This window comes from Astatotilapia calliptera, chromosome 2 (assembly GCF_964374335.1).
Source record: "Astatotilapia calliptera chromosome 2, fAstCal68.1, whole genome shotgun sequence".
Classification (NCBI taxonomy): domain Eukaryota; kingdom Metazoa; phylum Chordata; class Actinopteri; order Cichliformes; family Cichlidae; genus Astatotilapia; species Astatotilapia calliptera.
In genome coordinates, this window is record NC_137423.1 from 21,952,850 (window position 1) to 21,974,119 (window position 21,270).

Here is a 21,270-nt window from a genome sequence, read left to right on the forward strand (position 1 = left end):
CTGTTATGCACGCCAGAGTCAATCAGTGGGAAGCTGTGTAGCCTTTTTACTGGCATCTTAATAAACAGTGAGGATTGTTTTTGATTCCAAGTCATTTCTGTGACTTCTGTGTGTCGATAGAGACTTGACATTTCTCCACATGTGATGTGCACGTCTGTAAGACACTTGCTCCATCCAGACCCCACAGGCAAAGTATTGGTTAAAAGACAGCATAACGCCCATCCATGACAAAAGAAAAAAAAAAAAAGCAAATGGAAATGATACACCACTCGCATGTTTACCAGCATCCTGATGACAAATGAGGTACACGCATTCACCTCCGTCAGTCTCAGCAGCATTTCTTCATTTCCTGCTGGTCTCTGCATCCGTGATGCGCCGCCAGCAGCCCCAACAGATGATTCAGATGTCTTTGCATAATGTGATCAGCCCAATTTCATTACCCTCGTAAATTCAATACATTAGGCACTGCTGTCGTAAAGGATTAGTTGGTTACTATGGATACAGCGGAAGCTAAGTGTCCCACGCTACAGGAAGAAGAATGAAAGTGGACAAAAATCCAAAGCTACAGGCGAAATCACAAATGACTAGTTTCCATAGCTAAGACTCAGTCCCCTGACTTCACGCACTTTAGCTGACTGTGTGCTACACCCATACAGCTCAGTACCACAAAGGACTCTGATTTCCCTGCTCCAGGCAAGGATCCACTTTCATGTCTTGGCTGATTCATTAATCTCATAGAATCATCATCTGGCCCTTGATCTGCTGGGGCCAATTTGCCTTGGTAGCAACAGACTATTACCCCCATAAACAGAGTACCCAGAGTCACAGGATACATAAACTTCTTAACCACCAAGAGTTGGGTCATACAAACTTCTCCAACTTATCATAGCAAAGCATCACTTCCAAGAATGACAACGAGATTGCAGATAAAGCCAGCAGAAAATGGCCACTGACAGCGTGCAAAGGCTCAGCCTTGGGGACAGGGTGGGGAGTTTCCGGGAGGAGTAAAACTAGCTGCTCTTTGGAGTGGAAAAGGGGCCATCAGATCTGGTTTAGGGATGCGATTAAAATGCTTCCTGCACAGCTACCCCATAGCCAGCTCCTCATCAATACACAACTCTCACCCACAAAAGCTTAGTTACTTGAGACACAAACAATTAGATGAAGGGAAAAAATTCATAACAACAGGCAAACATGTTGATATACACCTAATAAAATGAGTGTGCCAGACCATTAAAACAATATCCAGCCTGGTGTTAGCAGTGAATGTGCTTTCGCTTGTCTGATCATATTAATTCACTGCATTCAGAACGTCCTTATAAATCATTCAAAACTCATATCAGTCGTGGGGCTAAATTGCTAAAACGATGCCAGTCTCCCTCCCGTGCAACGGTCTCTGGCACACAAACACAAAATATTAGTGAGAGGGACACAGTATTAAGTGTCAGCTATCTAGTGCAGGTCTTTTGTGAAAAAGACACTCAGAGTTACTGAGGGCCAAGTGGCACACAGCAAAGCTATTAGTCTATGTGAAGGCACAATTTTGTATCCCCAGGCCAGTCTTATTCAGTCAGTGTGACCGCCACTCAGTCTGCGCTCGTGTCTGTGTGACTGTGTCATACTCAGAGCATGATAGGACATGTCTCTGACTCACATGCTAATCTCTTTAGCTGTGTACTACCCGTGCCCACAGCTACAAGGTGTGTCTGTGTAAGGTGTGTGTGTGGGTGTGTGCATGAGGGAGGAAGCGGAGGGTCCTAAATACATCTTGGATGAGTGTAATTACCAATTATGGGGTAAACCAAATTGTAAAATTCTGTGATTTTACAGGCTCTTCTTTTGCTTTTATATAGCCTACACTGATCTATGGCCAAAGTGATGTATAGCAGTAGAGGCAGAAGTAAAGCTCTGTGTGTAGTTGTGCAAGCGTGTCAGTGAGGTCATCTGTTTCAACTTTTAGATTGAGTCTTGGCAGAAAATGAAACTAAAAACAAATGTAAGAACGGAACCTAATACAAACAACAAAGGCACCTCTGTGAATAAAAACACTCGTTACCATTAGTTCAGTGAACCGATGACAGTAGCAGCCTTTACTGTTTATTAATAAACAAACAGAATCACACACATTACTGATATTTGCTCTTTTCCGTAGGGTATAACACTGGTGGCTGCTACAACAAATCAGCCGTACTGATTTTATAAGAAGCAGGCAGGTGACAGCAATCAGGTCTTTGGCTACAAACCATTTATTACATATTTTAATACATCACTAGAACTGAATCCAACAATAACTGATTAAGACATTAATCACTTGATCAGTAAGCTAGTGATAAAGTGACTTATTTTTAATCATTTTCCACTTAATCAGAGGGGTGGTGTTTTTAGTTTTGGCTCTTCGTTTCCTACCACTGTAAACCCATCAACCTGAACTTGGCAGCTTATGATCTGTCATATCTTCAATTAAATACTGAACTGAACTCTGCTGTACCCACGACATCAAATAATCTATCTAGCAATAGGTGAATTATTAAAACAATAATAATAATAATAATTCCAGCAGATTTGTTTTTTTTTTAAATTCAAATGAAAAGTAATAGCTAACCCAGTCCAGCACATCGTCAGCCACGTGCCACATTAGATTAAAATACGGTTTGTCTTTTTCTTTTCTTTTCTACCATAAATATGCCTTTCTATGAATATTATTCTACTATCATGGGAATTTTTCGCCAGGGTCAACTTACACCACAGCTACCTCACTATTTCCATTTTGCCACGCAGCATAATTGTTAATGTACCCACCCATCTGGAGATCAGAGCTTTAAAAGAGTTTAGAGAGATAAAGCCAAGCTTACAGGAGTTGCAGCAAAAAGTCGAAGTGAACATCATATTCCTCTTTCCACATCTCGGATCTTGGAAATTAGCGGTTAAAGGCGTGCTACGGTCCGACCGCCTCATCGTCCAGTATTCGGTGAACTGTGCATCGGCCCGGCTTGGTGATCTAACTTTCAGCCAAGTCAAGTTCTATAAAATCGCAGCGTATTCAGAGACGATCAGTGACACTGCTGTGTTATTCCACTACAACGCGAACATGCACGGAGTGTGTTTGGAGGGCTTTCCTTGAAGTTTCTTGGTTGGTCTGAAAGCTCCATTGAAGGGAGGATGTTGGGGGCGGAGCGAGCACTGGACAGACTTTCTTTCTGATGAATAGCGCTGTTCCTAGTGGTGGCTTTACAATGGCCCTGTGTGTCCCAGCCAAGACAACTTCCTCTGCATTATAGGGCTGAGAGCCAGCAGATCAGTCCAACGCCAGCTGGACGTCCTGTTTTCTTAAAGTTCATTAAGTCGCAAGCAGTTAGTAGATGTGAGGATTTCTGTGCATGCTCCAAGGTAAACGTAAAGCCACCTGAGCTTAATATGACAAAATATGACTGGTTGGCTCTACTTTGCAAGAGTTTATCACCGGATAGAGAAAAATCCAAGCGTAATGTCCATGTGTAATGAACAATGAGACATTTAGCTAAAAATATCTACAGATATAACAGAGGTTAAAAAGAGGTGGGAGACTGATGGTTGCTATGTAAATATAATTTAAATGAGACAAAAATAACCCATCATGTAAAGCACACAAAACCACAGAGTAATATTAGTACATTTGCTAGCTAGAACACAAAGGCCGCTTTCTGATCTGATGGAAAGAAGCACAGAAAAAGAAATGACAAGTGTGGTAGGACTCGACTTAAGAGGTCAAAGAAGTGCAGGAGACTGATGCTGTCCAGTGTAGCAAGTGATTTATTCACCATTTTGTGACCCAAACAATATTTACAAAAAAACAAATAAGAAACTCAACTCTATAATTAACTCAGTTCAAATAAACATAACTGAACTTAAATCAACAGACATTAAGGTCAAACTGCACACAGCTACACTGACCTGAACCTTTCTTTCTCGAAACACCTGAGTTCTTCTGCTTAAAATAGTCCACTTAACCAAACAATTTCTCCTCTGGACTATTCCATTAAGTAGGTAGGTAAGATGAACATGATTATATTCAAACCTCTACTACTCCTCTTTACTGGCAACATAAACTCTGTGGTGTAATCAATACATATTACAACAATAAATCTATTTCTTCATAAACCCTCTAAACTCAACTTTATTAAATTATAAGAGTTCTTCCCCTTCTGCACTTGGTCTCTTCCTGTGACCTCAGACAAACCCAGAAGGTATAAAGCAGGAAGTAAAACTACATCTCCTCCTTTTGTTTCTGGAAGACAGGTAGGTAAGGTAAATTCTAAACAATACCAATTAACAGTTGAAATAAATAACATGTTAACTTAACAAACTTGTAGGAATTGATTTAAACCAAGATGTTATATTATATAATCTGTAAAAGTGCAAAACATAAACAAACCCGGGATAGTAGATGTTTGCCTATTGCAGACCATATATGAAATATGGTTAAATCAAAACAAGAATGTTAACTAAGAATATAGACAAATGGTCTTCTCACCCACTTTATCACAACAAGCATCTGTATTGATAAAAGTAAAAAATCAGGAGATAGGGTGTGGAAATCTTTTTAAAAAAGCTATATATATTATACACTTTATTAAGTAGACCTGTTCTACAGGTGATATCTAATCAACCAGTCACAGGACAGAAAGTAAATGCATTTACACATGTAGACGTGGTTAAGACGACCTGCTGCAGTTCACACTGAACATGAACGTGGTTGTTGATGTGTTTCAGAAACTAATAATCTGCTGGGATTTTCCCACACAACCATTTCTAGGGTTTACAGAGATTGGTCAGAAAAAGAGAACCTGTGCAGTGAGCAGCAGCTTTCCCTTGATGAAAATACATTGATGCCTGACTTCAGGAGAATGGCCACAACTGCTCTGAGCTGATAGGAAGGCAACAGTAACTCAAATAACTACTTGTTACAATAAAGTTGTGCAGAAGAGCATCTCTGAACACACATTTCATTGAGCCTTGAAGCAGATGGGCTACAACAGCAGAAGACCACAGAATACGTGCCAGCTAAGAACGGGTGGTGTAATGGTGTGGGGGCAAGATAGACAGCGCACAATGTGCTTTGAGGCAGCAGCCAAGAAAGCTGTAGTCCGCGTCTGTGAATACCCGTGTGTACACCTGTGTGCATACCTGTGTGGATCAGCATGCTTGCATTCCAAAGGTTTCTCCATGTAACGATCTGCTAGGGAGTGTGGGGAGCCACAGCCCCGTCCTCCAGGGTATGAAGCAGGTATGGAGGAGATCAAAACTCCAGACATCCAGAGGCCCCCAGAACACAAGAGACCAAGGAAGACCAACAGTGGGGCAGCCGCGCCACTGTCCCAGTAAGAGCTGAGGAGAGTCCCAGATGAGGGCTCACTCAGCAGCCGCGGAGCAGAAGCCAGGGGGAGTTGCAGTGACGCGCCCGTGAGCTCCGCCGGCAGCCAGCTGTGCCTGAGTGACCGAGCCCCAGGCCGAGAGGCCGGGGGCACCCCACCTCCGAAGTGGCCCGAGCGAGCCCCAGGCTCCAGGCCCCGATAAGCGGCCGCCAAGGAGTGAGCCGGTGTGTACCCGGACGCCCACCCCCAGACACAAAGAACCACCAACGCACCGACACCTGAGGGAGTCCGCCACTGGAAGGGAAAGTGGTGGTGGGTAGAGATAGGCCTCCAAACCTTGGAGGGCCTGAGATGTCCCCAGAGAGGTGGCGTCTGATACCCAACCTGACATATAGACATAGACATGCAGGCACACACAGACACAAACATCCATTCCCACCCTCATGCTCTCATATGCACTTACTCCACACTCAACCAACGTGGAGACAGACATAAAGAGACTCTGTCCCCAAGCGTACTCTACGAACCGGGTCTAGGTACCCTTGCCCCTGGAGGGGGGAACTGCACCCAGACCCAGGTGGTGTTACCCTTTTCCCTGCGGTGGGGAGAGGCAGACCGCCCCGACTCCGCAGCAGCAGGGAGGCCCCACACTCCAGACCGCAGTCGGACGGCCAACTCCTCCTCCTAGCCCCCCCGCTCCAGCAGGCCGCAGAGAATGGGGGTGAGAGAAGACTCCAAACCTCCCTCCACCCGCTCATTGTAGTGTTGATGCATGTGTGTTCTAAGGTGCAATTAAAACCCAGGAGGGCATGGAGCTACCTGCCAGAGAGCAGCAGGTAAGCGCATAGTCCCTCCTGCTAGCCCTCAATGTCTACGTGTATTTAAAATTGAGAGGTGGGCAAGGTGCATCTAATAAAGTGGCTGGTGAATACAGACAACAACAGTGGCCAGACTACTGTTTTTACACATCTGAACACTAGTCACAAGTCTGTGTTTTTTGGAGAGGCTTCCTATGACTCATGGATAACCTTTGTCATTCACACACAACCACACAGACAGCAGAATTTATAAACCTGTTGTAGCACAAATATGATGCCGCAGCCAACAGCACGTGGGGAAAAAAAAAAAAAGATTCAGCTTTTCAGCTGATGAGGTTTTAGAAGCGAAATGTTGCCTTAAAAACATGTAGCTGATTAAAACAAGCTCTTATTTTATGCATTTTAGTCAATCAGCCAGTGAAGCTTGACTCAAAAAGAACTTTGAGCTCCACCTGCTAAGTTGCAAACATAAGTGAACTCAATACATAAAAAGCCTTGCAAAACAATTTCTTAAAATAGTCTGTTTACCGCTCACATGCGCAAACAGAGGTAAATTGCACTGTTTGCTGTTTGCGTCTTACTCTAAGAATTTGTATTGTATTTGAGCTCTTAATAGGAGTTACTATTACTGTTGACTGCAAGCCCAATTAAACATTGACAGTTGCAAGCCACACAAGACAACGACTGATTGATGATTTAGATGAAACACTAATGCACCCACAAACTGAGGAGAGAATAGAACAACCTAAATTTGTCAATCATTTATACCTTTATAAACACAGCATAGCTAAATAATACAAAATGACCAAGAAATCCTTCGATCAGTAATAACAACAAAATGAAAAAGGGTGAAAACCTTTAGCGTAGTTTACTGTTTCCATCTTACAAGCTCTTATTCACACACAGAGAAACACACAGGACTCAAAAACCACCTACTCAGCTGTAAACAATGGACAATGGTGACCTCTTTTGGCTGGGTGAGACTAATTATGTTCAGGTGTGGGATTGGGTTTAGTGAAACACTAAACACAGCAGCTTGATCTGACAGCAGCTAAAGATTACCATCTGCTGTAAAATCAGCTACAGTTTGAGCAGTCATGCCAAGAACTGCGCACAAATGTTTCATATGGTCTGCTTTCTCTTCCACTTAGCACATACAGGAAGTGCTGACAAGACGCCTCAGAAGAGAGAAACCCATGGTTAGAAAGACATAATTCAGCAGACACAGTCACTTCTACAGTAGGGTTGTGGGATGTGTCATAAAACAGAGTTGAGCTATAAATAGCCAGGGATAAATATGCTGGTGCTGAAACTATTCAGTTACCATGTGAGTCTGTGGTGAGAGGGTGAAAGAGATTTGTTTGCAAACCTTTTGTGTACGCATCTATTTTTGTGTATGTGGGACTGCATGTGTCCATATCACTGCCTGAGTGTGAGCCAGGAGAGGATAATCTGCAGGATGTTTCAGCAGTGCTATAGAACCTCACTAAGGGTTTTATTCCCAATGTGATATCCTCAAACATATGTGTGTGTGTGTGTGAGAGAGAGAGAGAGAGAGAGAGAGAAAGATTAAGAATATGAAAGACGGATATAAAGGACTCCCATATCTGCATCACTGAGTGAGCTAGAATGTGCGAGCATTAAACACAGTTTTTGTTTATGCATGCTTCTGGCCCACATGTCTTTCATGTGTATGTGTGTTTCTGCGCTCAACACTGTGTATGAAAGAGGTTAGTCCATGCAGTAGAGCTGCTTCTCTGATATGGAAACAAACTGCCTGGCTTTTATCTGCTCTGCTTGATCTGTTAGGCTTGTGAGCCACCAGGAGGAATACGCATACACAATGGAATCACATGTATTCATGCAAATGTTCAGCCATAGAACATTTGTCAAACACATTCATATATGTCCAGACACTGGATCTTTTTTCTTGAGTATTGCACTGCGTGTGTTTGTTTTGAGGGCATGGATGCTCTAGCGCAGTTTGCATTATCACATAATCAGCCTGCATCTAGTTGGCTTCACTGCGTAGATATAGCCTGCTTTATAGTAAGCTGCTGGACAGACAAATAGACTGACCAACAGAGAGTGTGTTTTCATGGCGATTTTAGTCTCCTCTGTGGATTAAGGTTAAGCTTCACTCATGGTCCCCACAGAGCACAGAGCAACACAACTCGTGTGAAGTAACAGTGACTAAGTAACCAAAAAAAAGATGCAACTGACTGTCTAACCCAATGACTGACAGGCTGACAAACTACACAAGTGTACAAGCTCAAAACTAAAAGCCAGGTTTGCTGACTAAGAGCACTGTCATCTCATATTTGCATGTACTGGTTGGCATGCTTACAGTATCTGCTGTACTTTTTCCCTGTTCCTGTGGCCAGCTGCCCATTTCACTATCTTCACCCACTGATGTCAGAATAGACAGTAACAGTGGGAATAATATCTGCAGAGAGGGTTTGGCTGAGGTAAGATTAGGTTTCTTTGCACCACATCAAAGCTCCAGCTACAAACGTTGAAGGCTAACTTGTGGACAGGCTGTATATGCACCAGGGAAGGGATGTCAAACATATGGTCCAGTAAATGGTCCATTTCAGCCCACTGGATTGCATTGTACAACATGAAAACTTCAAAGAAGGAGGGCATACATTTGGGTCTTTTAACTAATTTTGTCAGTTGGGCTCAGTATATCACACTAAAGTAAGTAAAAGATAGGTAAGTTATAGATAGACAAAATTAGGTATGTGTGTGTGGGTGGGGGGGTTAATGTTTGCTTCCCATTTAATAACAGAAAAGTGCCCGTTTTTTGCAACTTAGTAATTTTCTCTTTTTTTGTGCTTTTTTTTGCCATTTTATAACCATCTGGATGCACCAAAGTCCCTCTGAATCATGTATCATTAGTTTTATGGATGGTTTATTAAATAATACCCTAAAGGAAAGGTAAATAATTTGCTAGTGTTTCTAAGAGTTTATTAGGCAGTAACCTTCCAGCCCACTTCAGATCAAACTGAGGTGTATGTGGCAATGAGTTTACACCAGTGCACATGGTTTGCCAGCCAAATGGATCAGTTTGAATACCTGGTTTGACTGCCATATTACAAAAACTATGGTTAAAAAAGCTGAAAAATATGTAAAAATAAGGTGAGATTAGTAGTATGAACAACTGAAGCAAAACGTGGAGTAACAGCCTTTCAGTTTCATTCACAAAGAGCATGTTAGACATGTGTACATCAGATGTATGACTCAGTAACAGTTTCTGCAGCATTTTGAGACACATATGCCGATCCAACTGCTTCACACTGCATGCCAATGTGTTCTTCCGCAAAGACACACCACTCTGCCTCTTCAGCTGTATTGTCATTTACATTCACTCACTATCACAAGAGATAACAAACATCTGCCTTTCATATTTGTAATATTTAGATTAGTATGAATATAATATAGAAATATGCAACATTAAGGTTTTTGTATTTGTGGTTTTGAGCAAATTTGTATAGCTACATTTGTAGATGATGTACATGCACTGCAAAGATAGTGTATGCTTTCTCAGAGTGGAGCCTCATCACTTCTACTTGTCCAGGGAGCACAACATCTGTTTATAGTGACTGATGTAGCCTAATGAAGCACATTTCATTAAGATGTAGGGTATAAGCAACAACAAATTTGGGAAACATAAAAGAAACTTACTTCTTATCTTTTACTTGTAAACAATGTAACCACCCAGGGGCTTACACAAGCAAAGAAACAGTGGCACTGGCAGAAAATGTGTGTCTTTGCTTATTACATTTATAAAACACACTTTACTTTGGTAAATACAATCTGAGATGAACCTCACCACATGACACATTACGCTGTGTCATTAATTATTTAACAAATTTATTCCAAAATGCAGAAGCAGTGCATGAAAAACAAAATATATACTTATTGCCTCTATTGGAATTAGGATGGTAAGTAGCATCCATGTACTAGTAATCAAACACTCGATAAACTGATCATCAGAAAGTGTGAGTGCCTCTACCAAAGCAGATGTTATTGCAGTTTGCTGGTCTGGAGCATTCAGGGGCGTGTTAACACAATGCCAAGGAGGAAAGACATCAGCAATGATCTCAGAGGAGCAACTGCTGCTACCCAGTCTGGGAAGGGTTATAAGGCCATTTCCAAACAATTTAAGGCCATCATTCTACAATGAAAAATATTATTCACATGTAGAAATCATTCCAGGCAGTTGCGAATCTTCTCAGAAGTTGATGTCCCAGCAAATTCACCCCAAGGTCAAACTGTGAAATGCTCAGAGAAAAGGGCCTCAGTTAGCATGTAAAATGTTAAAGTTTTTGACAGCACAATCAGAAAAAGACTGAACAAGTGTGGTTTGTTTGGAAGGGCTACCAAGTGTCAAGCATGGTGGTGGAGGGGTGATTATTTGGGCTTCTTTTGCAGCCACAGGACCTGGGTACCTTGCAGTCATTGTGCTTGGCTGAAACTGGGTCATGTAACTGAGCAATGATCCTCAAGTTACCGCAAGTTATTGCTATTAAGGGTTTCTATAAGCTACTGAATCATGAGGTCTACTTAACTTAACAATTCTATGGTTCTGCATTCTGTCTTAGTTTTGTTAAATAAATAATGACATGGAGTAATATGTCATATGTTGTTGTTCATCTGATGTTGTATTTACCTAATTTTAAGACCCAATTGTTTATTATATCCTGATATGTAAAACCTAAGAACTGACAGAGGGTGTATTATCCTTTAACATTAGTGTACATGCTAAACCTAGGAAAAACAGGGGCTCTAACTGAAAAAAATGTCAGCATTGTCACTGACAGTTATAGCACAGCATGACCATTTTTTTCATACATTTTTGTACATAGCAGAGGTATGACGTCCAAAATCACAACCCTGAAAAATGCAATGCAAAAACACCATAAACACGATTAAATAGAAATAACATCATAGACGAAAATACAGAGCAGAATACAACTCTGAAAAGTGAAGCCAGCGCACAAGTTTCTTAAACTTGCATTTTTTCTAATGGCCAGCAGGGGGCATCTTCTTCGTTTGCAAATCATATAGATATATATATACTGTATATGGTTTTCAGGGTTTTTATCATTAACTCGATTTCCCCAGGTTTTTTCCCGTGTGTTATGAATAAATATTCTTTTGTTTGGTACCGGTTCTGGTTTTATTTTGTTGTATTCATCTGCAGCACCTTAAAGGCCAGTCCGTAAAAATATTGTCGGACACAAACCGGTCCATGGCGCAAAAAAAGGTTGGGGACCGCTGATATAGACACCCAGGGGAAACAGTTCTCCTGTTCTTTTGATCTATTGTATTGTATTGTATTGTATCTTTATTTCAGACATATACAGAAAAAAACAATATATACACAAGTACACATACTTGCATTTACAAATACAAATATATATGTAAATACACACACGTATGTGCTCAGATAAAACAAAAAAAATAAAATAAATAAAATAAAACAAAGTCTAAATGACATGAAATGACAAATCTATGATGCCAAAAAGACTAATCATTACTTTTACATCATACTGAGTACAAAAAAATGTTCAGTTTTATAAATTATGGTCCAAGTAGCATATGCTTTAGTATGGTCTTATTATAAATAGCAATTTACTACCATACGAGTGTGTGTTATCCCTCGGATTCTAAGTCACCTCCCCTCCTTACTCAAGACATCCAATTTTAAAAACACCACGAAGGCCTCAGACAAACTTCCTGGCATTAGGCTTCAACAGGGGACTTCGCGAATCAGTAGGTGATGTCATTGTGGCTATGTCCATTTTCTTATAAAGTCTATGAGTAGCAGTTGAAACAAAGTTGTTTCAACTGCTACAATTATTTTAGAACAATTTTTTTTCTTATGACTAAAATTCTTAATCTCAGTGAAAATAATGGGCAAAGGTGATTATTAAAAAAACATCATGTCTGCCAAGCTGACTGACTGACTGACTTTAATTTTTTATTCTATGCTCTGCAGCTGCTCGGTCCCGCAGTGAAAAAGGGCCATTGTCCATGACGCCCAAGGTGCCAAAATGTGTAACCACGGCAATTCTCTGGCTACCCACCAGAAAAAAAGGAAGTAGGCAGACAAGAAGAATGAAAGATAAGATATGCTGGTAGGAGAGCAGTGTAAGTGAAATGGAGGATATGTGTGTATGTGTGTCTATGTGTGTGTGTTATAACTAAGATGTGATATAGTGAGATAACATGAATCAAGTGGAGAAATGAATGGAGAGGCAGAAGGTGAGACAGTGAAATACGACACTGTCTCAACGACACTGAATGGCACAGAGAGAGAAGAAATGTAAGGCAAGGAAATTCATTTATCAGTAGAAGGAGTTCAGAAGCACATGATCCATAATCCTTCTAGAGAATATTAAAAGACTAACTTGCACTGGAATTCCTAACAGTTTTAAAGGTTCCCTTTTTAACAGCCTGAAAAACAGCATCTGAATGGACATCAAGAAGTAAATAATTGGAAACTGTTAGTATCTTTAAATCTTAAACTTTCCCTTTAAGACTGACTAGCAGATGTATCCACTCTAGGTTTAAGTGCTCAAATGTCTGGCAGGCTGGCTAGCACGGAGCAATAATCACCCACTTACACACATACACACTCACATTCACTCTAAGACCCTGCTGGGCCGAGGAAAGCTGAAGACGATGATGTCATGACATAAACAATAGCTCATTCAGCTTGGCGCTGGTGGTCAGGAAGCAAGACTGTGCCTAAAGTACTACATCTGTAGACTGGTAAGGAGAGGAGAAAAGAAGAGCAGAACTGACATCCAAAATCCTTCATTCATCCTGTAAGTCATACCAGAGTCTGAGCAAATCCCAGCAGTTAGCTGAGCAGATAATGTCAAAGGTCTGTGCATCTATTTGGCATTCCAGTATGTTTCTAACTGCAGGAACTGTGCAAGGGGGAAGAGCTGATGAACACGCCACAGGGACTGTGTGCACACCAGCGAGGGAGACCTATAGCCAAAGTTCAAGTTACATGTTTTCGCCATATGTTTTGCGTTACTGCTTCTCCCTTCAGTGGCTCTACGTTGTCTCCTTCAACCCATTTTACTACTATTAAGGTAATTAATTGTAAGAAAGTCATGTCAGCTGTTACCGTGTCCCCACAATCCCTCCAGGTCTGGCTTCATGTAACAATGTTACATGTAAAATTTCTGTGTATTTATGGAATTTAATGAAATCTGGTCAAATGAAATGTACTTGATTCGTATACATTCAGTTTATATCAAGCATATTTTCCTTAATGATTAATTATTTGGATAAATAAAGCTTTGATTTTATATATGTGTATTATGATAATAGCTAGAGGTCCATGAAGTACACGGAGTTCATGGTAATTTGGCAAACACATCTAAGCTCTGATAAAACCTGCAAATGAATCAACTTTACATCCACTCAAAGTGTCACAGTTTAAAGGCTAAAAATGTGCTTTTGTTCAGCATGGTATTTCGCTATAACCAAATTTGAACATCAATATCATAAAATATATCATAGTTTCAATACCAAAACTCCACCAAGTTAATGTCTGTGACATTAGAGAGGCAGAAATAAGCATTATTACCATGATCTGTTTCCTTCATAGTGAACCAATATATCAGGTTCCAACCCAACCTGTTACTGGTCAAAATGTCAAAAATGTAATCTTCATCAAGAACGAAACTAGTTCTCTTTGTCGAAAAGCCCAACGAGTTTGTTTTTTCCTGCTCACACAAGTGATTCATTATGCTGACAGGCTGCCATGGATCTTATCTAGTGTAACCCTCCCATAGAAAACCACCACACTCCTCCTAAAATTTGAGTTTCTGTTCAAAAGGTCTTCTGTCATGATGCATAAACCTCTCATTTGACAGTACTGAGGTTATCTCTCTCTATTGTATCCTTTAAGCAAAAGAGGTTGGAGAGAGCAAATAGTCGAGCCACAGTCTGCAGCTCTGGTGAATAAACTCTGTATACATTTACCAGAGGCTCCTCTCATTTCAAATGCAGCAGTCCTGCTTTAACAGTCCCACTGGTTTCATCAAAATGTTAAAGCTTCCTTGTATTGCAACTTTTTGTTTGTTCAGTTTAGCTTAATGCAACATTTGTGTGAATGCAACATTTTTGCTGGAGTGCACAAAACTGTGCAGTCATGAACACTGAAAGACTCAGTTCCTTTATTTTCCAAAAATATGAACATTTTAAGCTAAGTAACGCATGCCTACATTTGTTGCTTCCATCATGGTTATTGTTTAAAGAACTGTCTCAGTTTGCATATGTGGAAAGAGGCGGGCCACCTCTTTCCACCCCAACCAGCCCTCCCTGTCCACCTCTCTAAGGACCTACAGCTGGGCTTCACTTGTTCACGCCACCTACTGGTTAAGCCAAGGTCACATTAAGTTAAGTTAATTACACTTGAGTAAGACATCTGCATAAGGCTTCAACAACCACATAACCTGGAAGCTGTCATCAGTCATTTAAATATTCATTAAACTGTGTTTAACATTGAATGTGTAAAATGACCCACCCACTATGCAAAAACATCCCCATTTTATATAAATTCTTTAATGTATTACACCATATTTTCTCAGGATTGTCATATTTACTTTTTAAACCAAATTCATCCCTTTAGAATAATGTTATTTGGTCCACACATGGAACTAAAGTAAAACTTACCTGACAGAGTTAATCATGTCTCCCTGGCAATCTGTGTGATAGCCATTAGGAATGGCCCAGCGTCCAGGCTGGCTCAACACAAACTCTGATCTGCTCCCAGGTATGGTGGTCCTCAGCGGGCTTCCTCCTACTCCAGCCACTGCTCCAGCACTGTCCCCAGCCCCGAGTTCAGGCCCTGGGGCATCTGTTCCAATCTCAGCCCCTTCTTGCTCCTGAACTGTTGCCAACTCAAGCTCCAGAGGTTCAGGACCTTGTAACAGTGCCCTCTGTTGGATGAGCGGTGTCAGTGGCGCCTCAAAGCTAACACAGCTGTCTGTCTCATCTGTGAGTGACAGAACATCCAGAGAGTCCAGGCTGCTGTAGCAGGTCCCACCCCTGAGCAGGGCAGATTCCACGATGCGCTCAAATGTGGAGCTGAAACCATCTTTGTTGTCCACCCTACTTTTCTCCCTCTCCTCCTCCAACTCTCTCTCGTCTTCCTCCTCTTCATCCTGAATGTCGACCTGCTCGACAATCTGTTCAAAAGCTGAGCTGAAACTGTCCTGGTTTTCTCTGCCATCACCTTCTTTTTGGACCTCTTCCTCCTCCTCCTCCACTTCGGTGTCAGCCTGTTCTACAGTTGTCTCAAAATTAGAGCTGAAAGTGTCCAAGTGTGTTTGTATCGCCCCCTCATCTCCTCCCTCGTCCTCTTCACCTACTTCATCTTCATCGTCATTCCCAGTTATACCATTTGCCAATCTATATCAACAGGAAGAAAAGAAAACATCTGACCTACACGCATGAAAATGGATAAAAATATGCAAAAAAGATCAGTCATCTTGTTCATCTAAAAACACTGTGCTATTTACTACAATATGATACAAAAGCATCGCTATTTCATCCCTTTTTTTAAAAGAAAAAGGTTAGATGTACTTTGCTTTCAGTATGTCTTTATCATTCTGCGTAGTTTTTGCTTGTTATATATGAATCTGCTAATTAGCAGGCACATTTTTCTACCACATGTTGAGCTTTTTACAGACTGCCCTCCACTAATGTCTTTCTGGGACAGTTGGGGAGCTGGGAAATGGTTGCTGTGTCCCTTAGCTCTTTAAATATTTTTCTTCCATTTTTTCAGCTCATTAAGTTGAGGCTTATTGACTATTTATTTTGTAAAATATGAGTAAAGCACATTAGGCTAATTATGTACAAAGGGAACCGCAGAGATAAAACAATTTAACATAAAAAATATTCAAATCACAAAGCACAAAAAACATTGACCAAAAGTGACACTCTTAGGTTATTATAAAAATATAAGGAAGCTGTGTTTGTCTTTTTAGCAATGCAAATTAACAGGCAACATGACACTTGCTTGCTCTGACAGGTAAAGTGGTACAAATAAAATTTTGTCCACTAACCGGCCAGCTTGTTGAGAATTAGTTGCCTCCTCTTCTGTGCATGGGTGAATTTCTTCATTTTCCTTCCCCTCCTCTTCCTCTTTCATCTCCTCCGCCTCATGTGTTGTCTCCTCCCCCGTTAAGCTTTCCTCCATATTTATACATCCTCCCCCCTTCGTCCCTTCCCTCTCCCCCTCCGCCTCTCCTTCTGTCAGCTGATGCTCATCCCCGGCCCCATCTTCACACTCCTCTTTCAACTCCCCTTCTCTTCTATCACCTTCCACTTCCACCATCCCTTCTACTTCTCTCTGTGTTTCCCCCTCCTCACTTTCCCTGACGTCTTCTTCTTGTTTTCCTTCATCTGTCTCATCATTTGCACCAGCATCCACCTTGTCCTCATCTGTCTTGTCATGTGTCTCTTTGGGTGGGTCAGTAGTGGTGCTTGTACTGGGCTCTACTGGGTTCTCTGGTGGGGTGGGAGAGGGCAGAGCCTGCCCCTCCTGGGTCATGGTGCCCTTCCCTGCAGGGGATGGGTGACTCTCCACTTAGACAAAAGATGCAGATTAAACCTTAAATTTGGATGTATCCTCTGCAGAGAAAAGAAGAAAAGAAAGATACACCACCATGAACCAGAGCAGTCATTTGATTATTTCTCTTATGACCTCTGCGCTTTCCTCTGCAAGTCACAGAGGTCACTCTTAACAAAGCAGCAGCTGTGCATACGTGTGTTTTTAGGTGTGCAAGCCAGTGTTGGAGAGAGATATACAGTATATGTTGGAACATTATGTCCTCTGCAGCAGATGATCCCAAAACAGCTCTGAAAGGAGGGCGACGAACAGCAGAGGAACACAGGCAGGCACAGAGATTCTCGGCAGATTCCTTATAATAGTAGCTCCTCTTGATCTCCATGGAGATGCCTGCCTTCAATGCACTTAACCCTGTGAGGTCCAAGTCATCAACGGCAACAATCCCAATCACATCCTCTAGGCCCTAATCCTAATCTTATGTTAGGGTCAGGGGTTGATTGATTGATTTTCTTTTGTCCACTGATTATCAAGACTTGGGAAAACAATTTTTACTTAAAAAAAACAAAACAATCACATGTTCTGACAGCATAGTGTTAGGTTCATCACTGATGATGGCTTACACACAGTTAATGCATCATAGAACTCTGTAAACGTATTGTAAAGGTCTGCTGCTGATCTGTTAGCCCTCTGTTTATATTCACCTTTCAGGAGTTTATGGGCAAATGCTAATGAGCAGCTCTCAGAAACAGTTCCTGTTGTAAAATGTTGAATAATGCAGCTGTTGATGTATTTTTCTTATATAAATTATATGGAAAGAGACTTAGTGAGAATAAAAAAAATATACATTTATCTTTTTTGAGATCCGATGAAATGATGGCGTGAGAAATATGAGAAATATGAATAATTAATGAATAATTAATCGTTTCTTAGTCACTGTTAAGCAAAGCTTATTTGGTTCCAGCTTCTCATATTGATTGTCTTTCTCTCATTTAAAGTTAGTTTGTTTAGGCTTTGGATTTTTAGTTTCACATAAAGTCGAGCAACTTTAAAGCTCAGTCTTTAAGATTCAAAGACTGAAACATGAACGTCTATGACATGAAAGCTGGATAAGCTTCATCAGTTGAGGGAGTTTGTGTCATACTGAACAGCTCCAGAACAGCTATTTATTGGGCCAAATGCTGTTTCCAAGATCAAGAATATTTGATTATGTTTTTATTGCTATGTTGTTCTATGTGTCAGTATCATAAAAAGGGCTGCCAGGAAGCAGCCCTGCCAGTCTGCTCATGCTCTACTGGTTCTCTGCTTTGCTGAATCATCCACAGCTTGGGAATTGCAGCACAACTGCAGTAAAATATTTAGTGGAATTCATAGCTTCCTCTGATAGCATGCAGATGTAGGTAAGGGTCCTGTTAGGCCAAAATGAACATCCATATCTGGATTCTGGTTTCTCAGGGGAAAAATTGTCTGCCAAACTGTGCAGAAAAAAACTGAACCATTTTAGAGAGGACAAATTTATGGCAGGCTAGATAGTGAGCCAAATTTGTATCTACAAGTATGATGTTGGAAGTGCTTTGGCTTACCCCTGAGCATGAGGATACCACAGGCCCAGAAACTGTTTCATCAGAGTTGCAAAAGGATGATGAATTTATGGAGAGTTCTCCCCTTACTAAAGTTGAACTTCTTTGAGTTTTATTTATGTTGTCACACAAATGCAAGCTGGAGCTCTCACTCTGGGAGTGTTATTGTAGACACATTTAAAAGACACAAATAAGAGTGCATCTTGCTTGTCGCATTTCATTCTGAAAAAGCGAAGACAGTCTTGTGTCGCAGCAAGAAATGCAGGTAAACTTTTAAAAACGGAACAAAACACAACACAGGCACAACCAGGCACTGTGTCTCTGCTACTGTAGCCTCCTCTAATCCTCATCCTCTCTCTGACTGCTGCTGCGATGATCTCAAAGGACCGACAGATTTCTGAACAAAGTCTTTCTGAGTACACCATCGGTGACTGGCCGACTCATTTTCTTTTGTTTTTTTGTCTTTTACTAGAAGGATTATGGGAGTGGTTTGCATTATTCATAAGTCACCAGATTGTTTCAGAGTTCCATCCATGAAAACATCATAGTTTTCACAAACAAGACATTTAAAACTCCATTATAGCACACTATGAAAAGTGTATCTCACAAACTAGTAATGAATCTGAAAGCTTCTTAGGCCTCAAAACATTTTTGGATGAGAATTTGCTGACCAATCTCTACTATAATGAGCTTGAATATTCCCAAACTGGGGTGCTCACATTTCCAGCGGGGCTTTATGGATTCCATATTCATGTATGAGTATGAGGCATATGAACAATTTGCATGTATTAATGCTACTCCACAAAGTGGAATTTGCACATATTATTAAGCAGTGAAATGCACACACGCACACACATAGACGCACAAATAAAGCAGTGAAACATTTCCATAAATGGAAGCAGTGAGCGGTTATGAAACCAGACACGAGAAGTGGGAATTCTCCGTCTCTCCCTCTCTGCATGTCTCCGGTGTTCTGTTTTTCTCCCACTCTGTCTTCCTCATCTGTTCACCATTATGCTTATTGCTATCTCACAGTCTAACTCTGCACTCTCTACCACTCATTTTGCAGTAATTGAGGTAAATGGGTCTTATCCAAAGGAGGGGGTGGAGGGAAGAAGGATAGTGGAAGTGAGCAGCACTATGAATCCGGCTGCTGAGGAGAGACAGAGCAGATGTGCTCAGACACCCCACATGGACAGATGAAGAAAACACAGCCAATAAGAGAGAGACAGTGTGTGTGTGTGTGTGTGTGTGTGTGTGTGTGTGTGTGTGTGTGTGTGTGTGTGTGTGTGTGTGTGTGTGTGTGTGTGTGTTTGGGGGAGCGGTTATCAGATGGGGTATGTGTGTGTCTGTGTGTCTCTGAGTCTTTGTGTCTCAACATATACAATGGCTATCAGGATGGATGCATGCATTCCACTTTTGTCAGCAGAACACTGGGGCTCTTAACCGTTATCAATTTCCTTTAATTGTGATCAGACAACCTGCCAATCATGTGACCAACGTCTAACATCTAAAAGCATGCCATCGCCTAGACTTATAACTCACCAATCCGGTGAGAATGATGGATAAAAGACCAAGTTGCCATTAAATAGCTTTTCTTCCCTCTTGTGCCTTTTATATCTCTCTATCTGTCTACATGTGCTTCTGTGACACACACACACACACTGCAAAGACTGCACATAGACATACACCGTGGTGTGATTTATTGATCCCTGAGACACAGAGCTGCAGTCCAATGGGAGTCTCTGGTGATAAGCATGACTGGTCTCTATAAGCAGCAGAGAAGCAACTACTGAGATAATAAGAGTGAAAAGGAAAGTGCTGAGAAGATCTTACAGGAACACAAAGCTCACAGTGGTGCTGAAGATGCCGCTGCTTTAGATCCTTGGGTTCAATATTTATTTAACTTAAATTGTACACGTGCTAAATTTTAATTGAAAAGGGAAGCCTTTGTGACTGAAAACATGGCATAATTCTGACACACCCAAGATCACATCAAACACAGACACTGACACATCGACTTATGTTTTTAAAACAAACTCCCATTCATTTAATATCTGAACAAATTACGAACAATATTAGTATAATCAATTCAGTTTTAAGAGCTATACACAGTAGTTTTTTTATCTGGTTATATCGTAACTGGTTGTTCAAAACTGGCTACAAGAGTGACTGCAAGTGTGAATGGTTATCTGTCTCTCTGTTGTGTTAGCTCAGTGATAGACTAGTCCACTCGATTGGCTGTTATTTGTGCCTTTTTTGTGCTATTCTTCTAATTTAGTGGTCGCCCAAGGGTTCCCTTCTTTGTTGTTGTGTTGAGCAAGATCAGAGAGTTGTACAAAGATACTGACAGACTGCTCTGATGGAGATTCTCATGATGTATGAATGTAGCACCATGGGAACCTGCCAGTGTACGAATAAGCGCTGTTATAATGTCAATAAAAAGCAACCATGTGTAGCAACAACAGGCAAAATAACCGATGTAAAGTCAAGGGTCATAAATTAAAGTCTTCTCATCTTTGAAGCGAGGAACTAAAGCAATACTGGTGAATGACATATGAGATACATTACCATATAAATACATTACCTACACAAAGGGGGCTTGGAATATCCTCTTGCAAACTGATCAATAATTGAAAAGCGATTTGGAACAAGTAAATCATTTTATGTGTGGGTGGGACTTAAGTCTTCTTTACTGTCTCACTAATTTTATATTTACTAATTTGATAGATTTTGTTAGGTGTCCCTAACTTTACTCATTTTGTCCTACTGGTTATTTAAAGGCTATAGCAAAAAGAATACAAAATTTGAGAGTCTGGTGAGTCTGTGCTGCACACACTTTGGCAGACAAATTAGCAAACACTGCTTCCTGTACTCACAGTGGTCGGCTGGCTAATGTTAACATATAACTCAACCCC

General features: G+C 41.0%; 1 protein-coding gene across 2 annotated transcripts in view; it reads right to left on the minus strand.

The window, feature by feature from the left end:
* The window catches only part of psd2 (pleckstrin and Sec7 domain containing 2), a 38,215-nt gene that overhangs the window by 12,915 nt on the left and 4,030 nt on the right, over positions 1–21,270 (minus strand). For both annotated transcript variants that reach the window (XM_026187072.2, XM_026187067.2), the window contains exons 2-3: positions 16,270–16,837; positions 14,876–15,613 (exon numbers count right to left, since the gene is read on the minus strand). In XM_026187072.2, coding sequence (XP_026042857.1) covers positions 14,876–15,613; positions 16,270–16,757 — 1,226 coding nt within the window. In that variant the 5' untranslated portion in view covers positions 16,758–16,837. The remainder of the gene's footprint in view (positions 1–14,875; positions 15,614–16,269; positions 16,838–21,270) is intronic.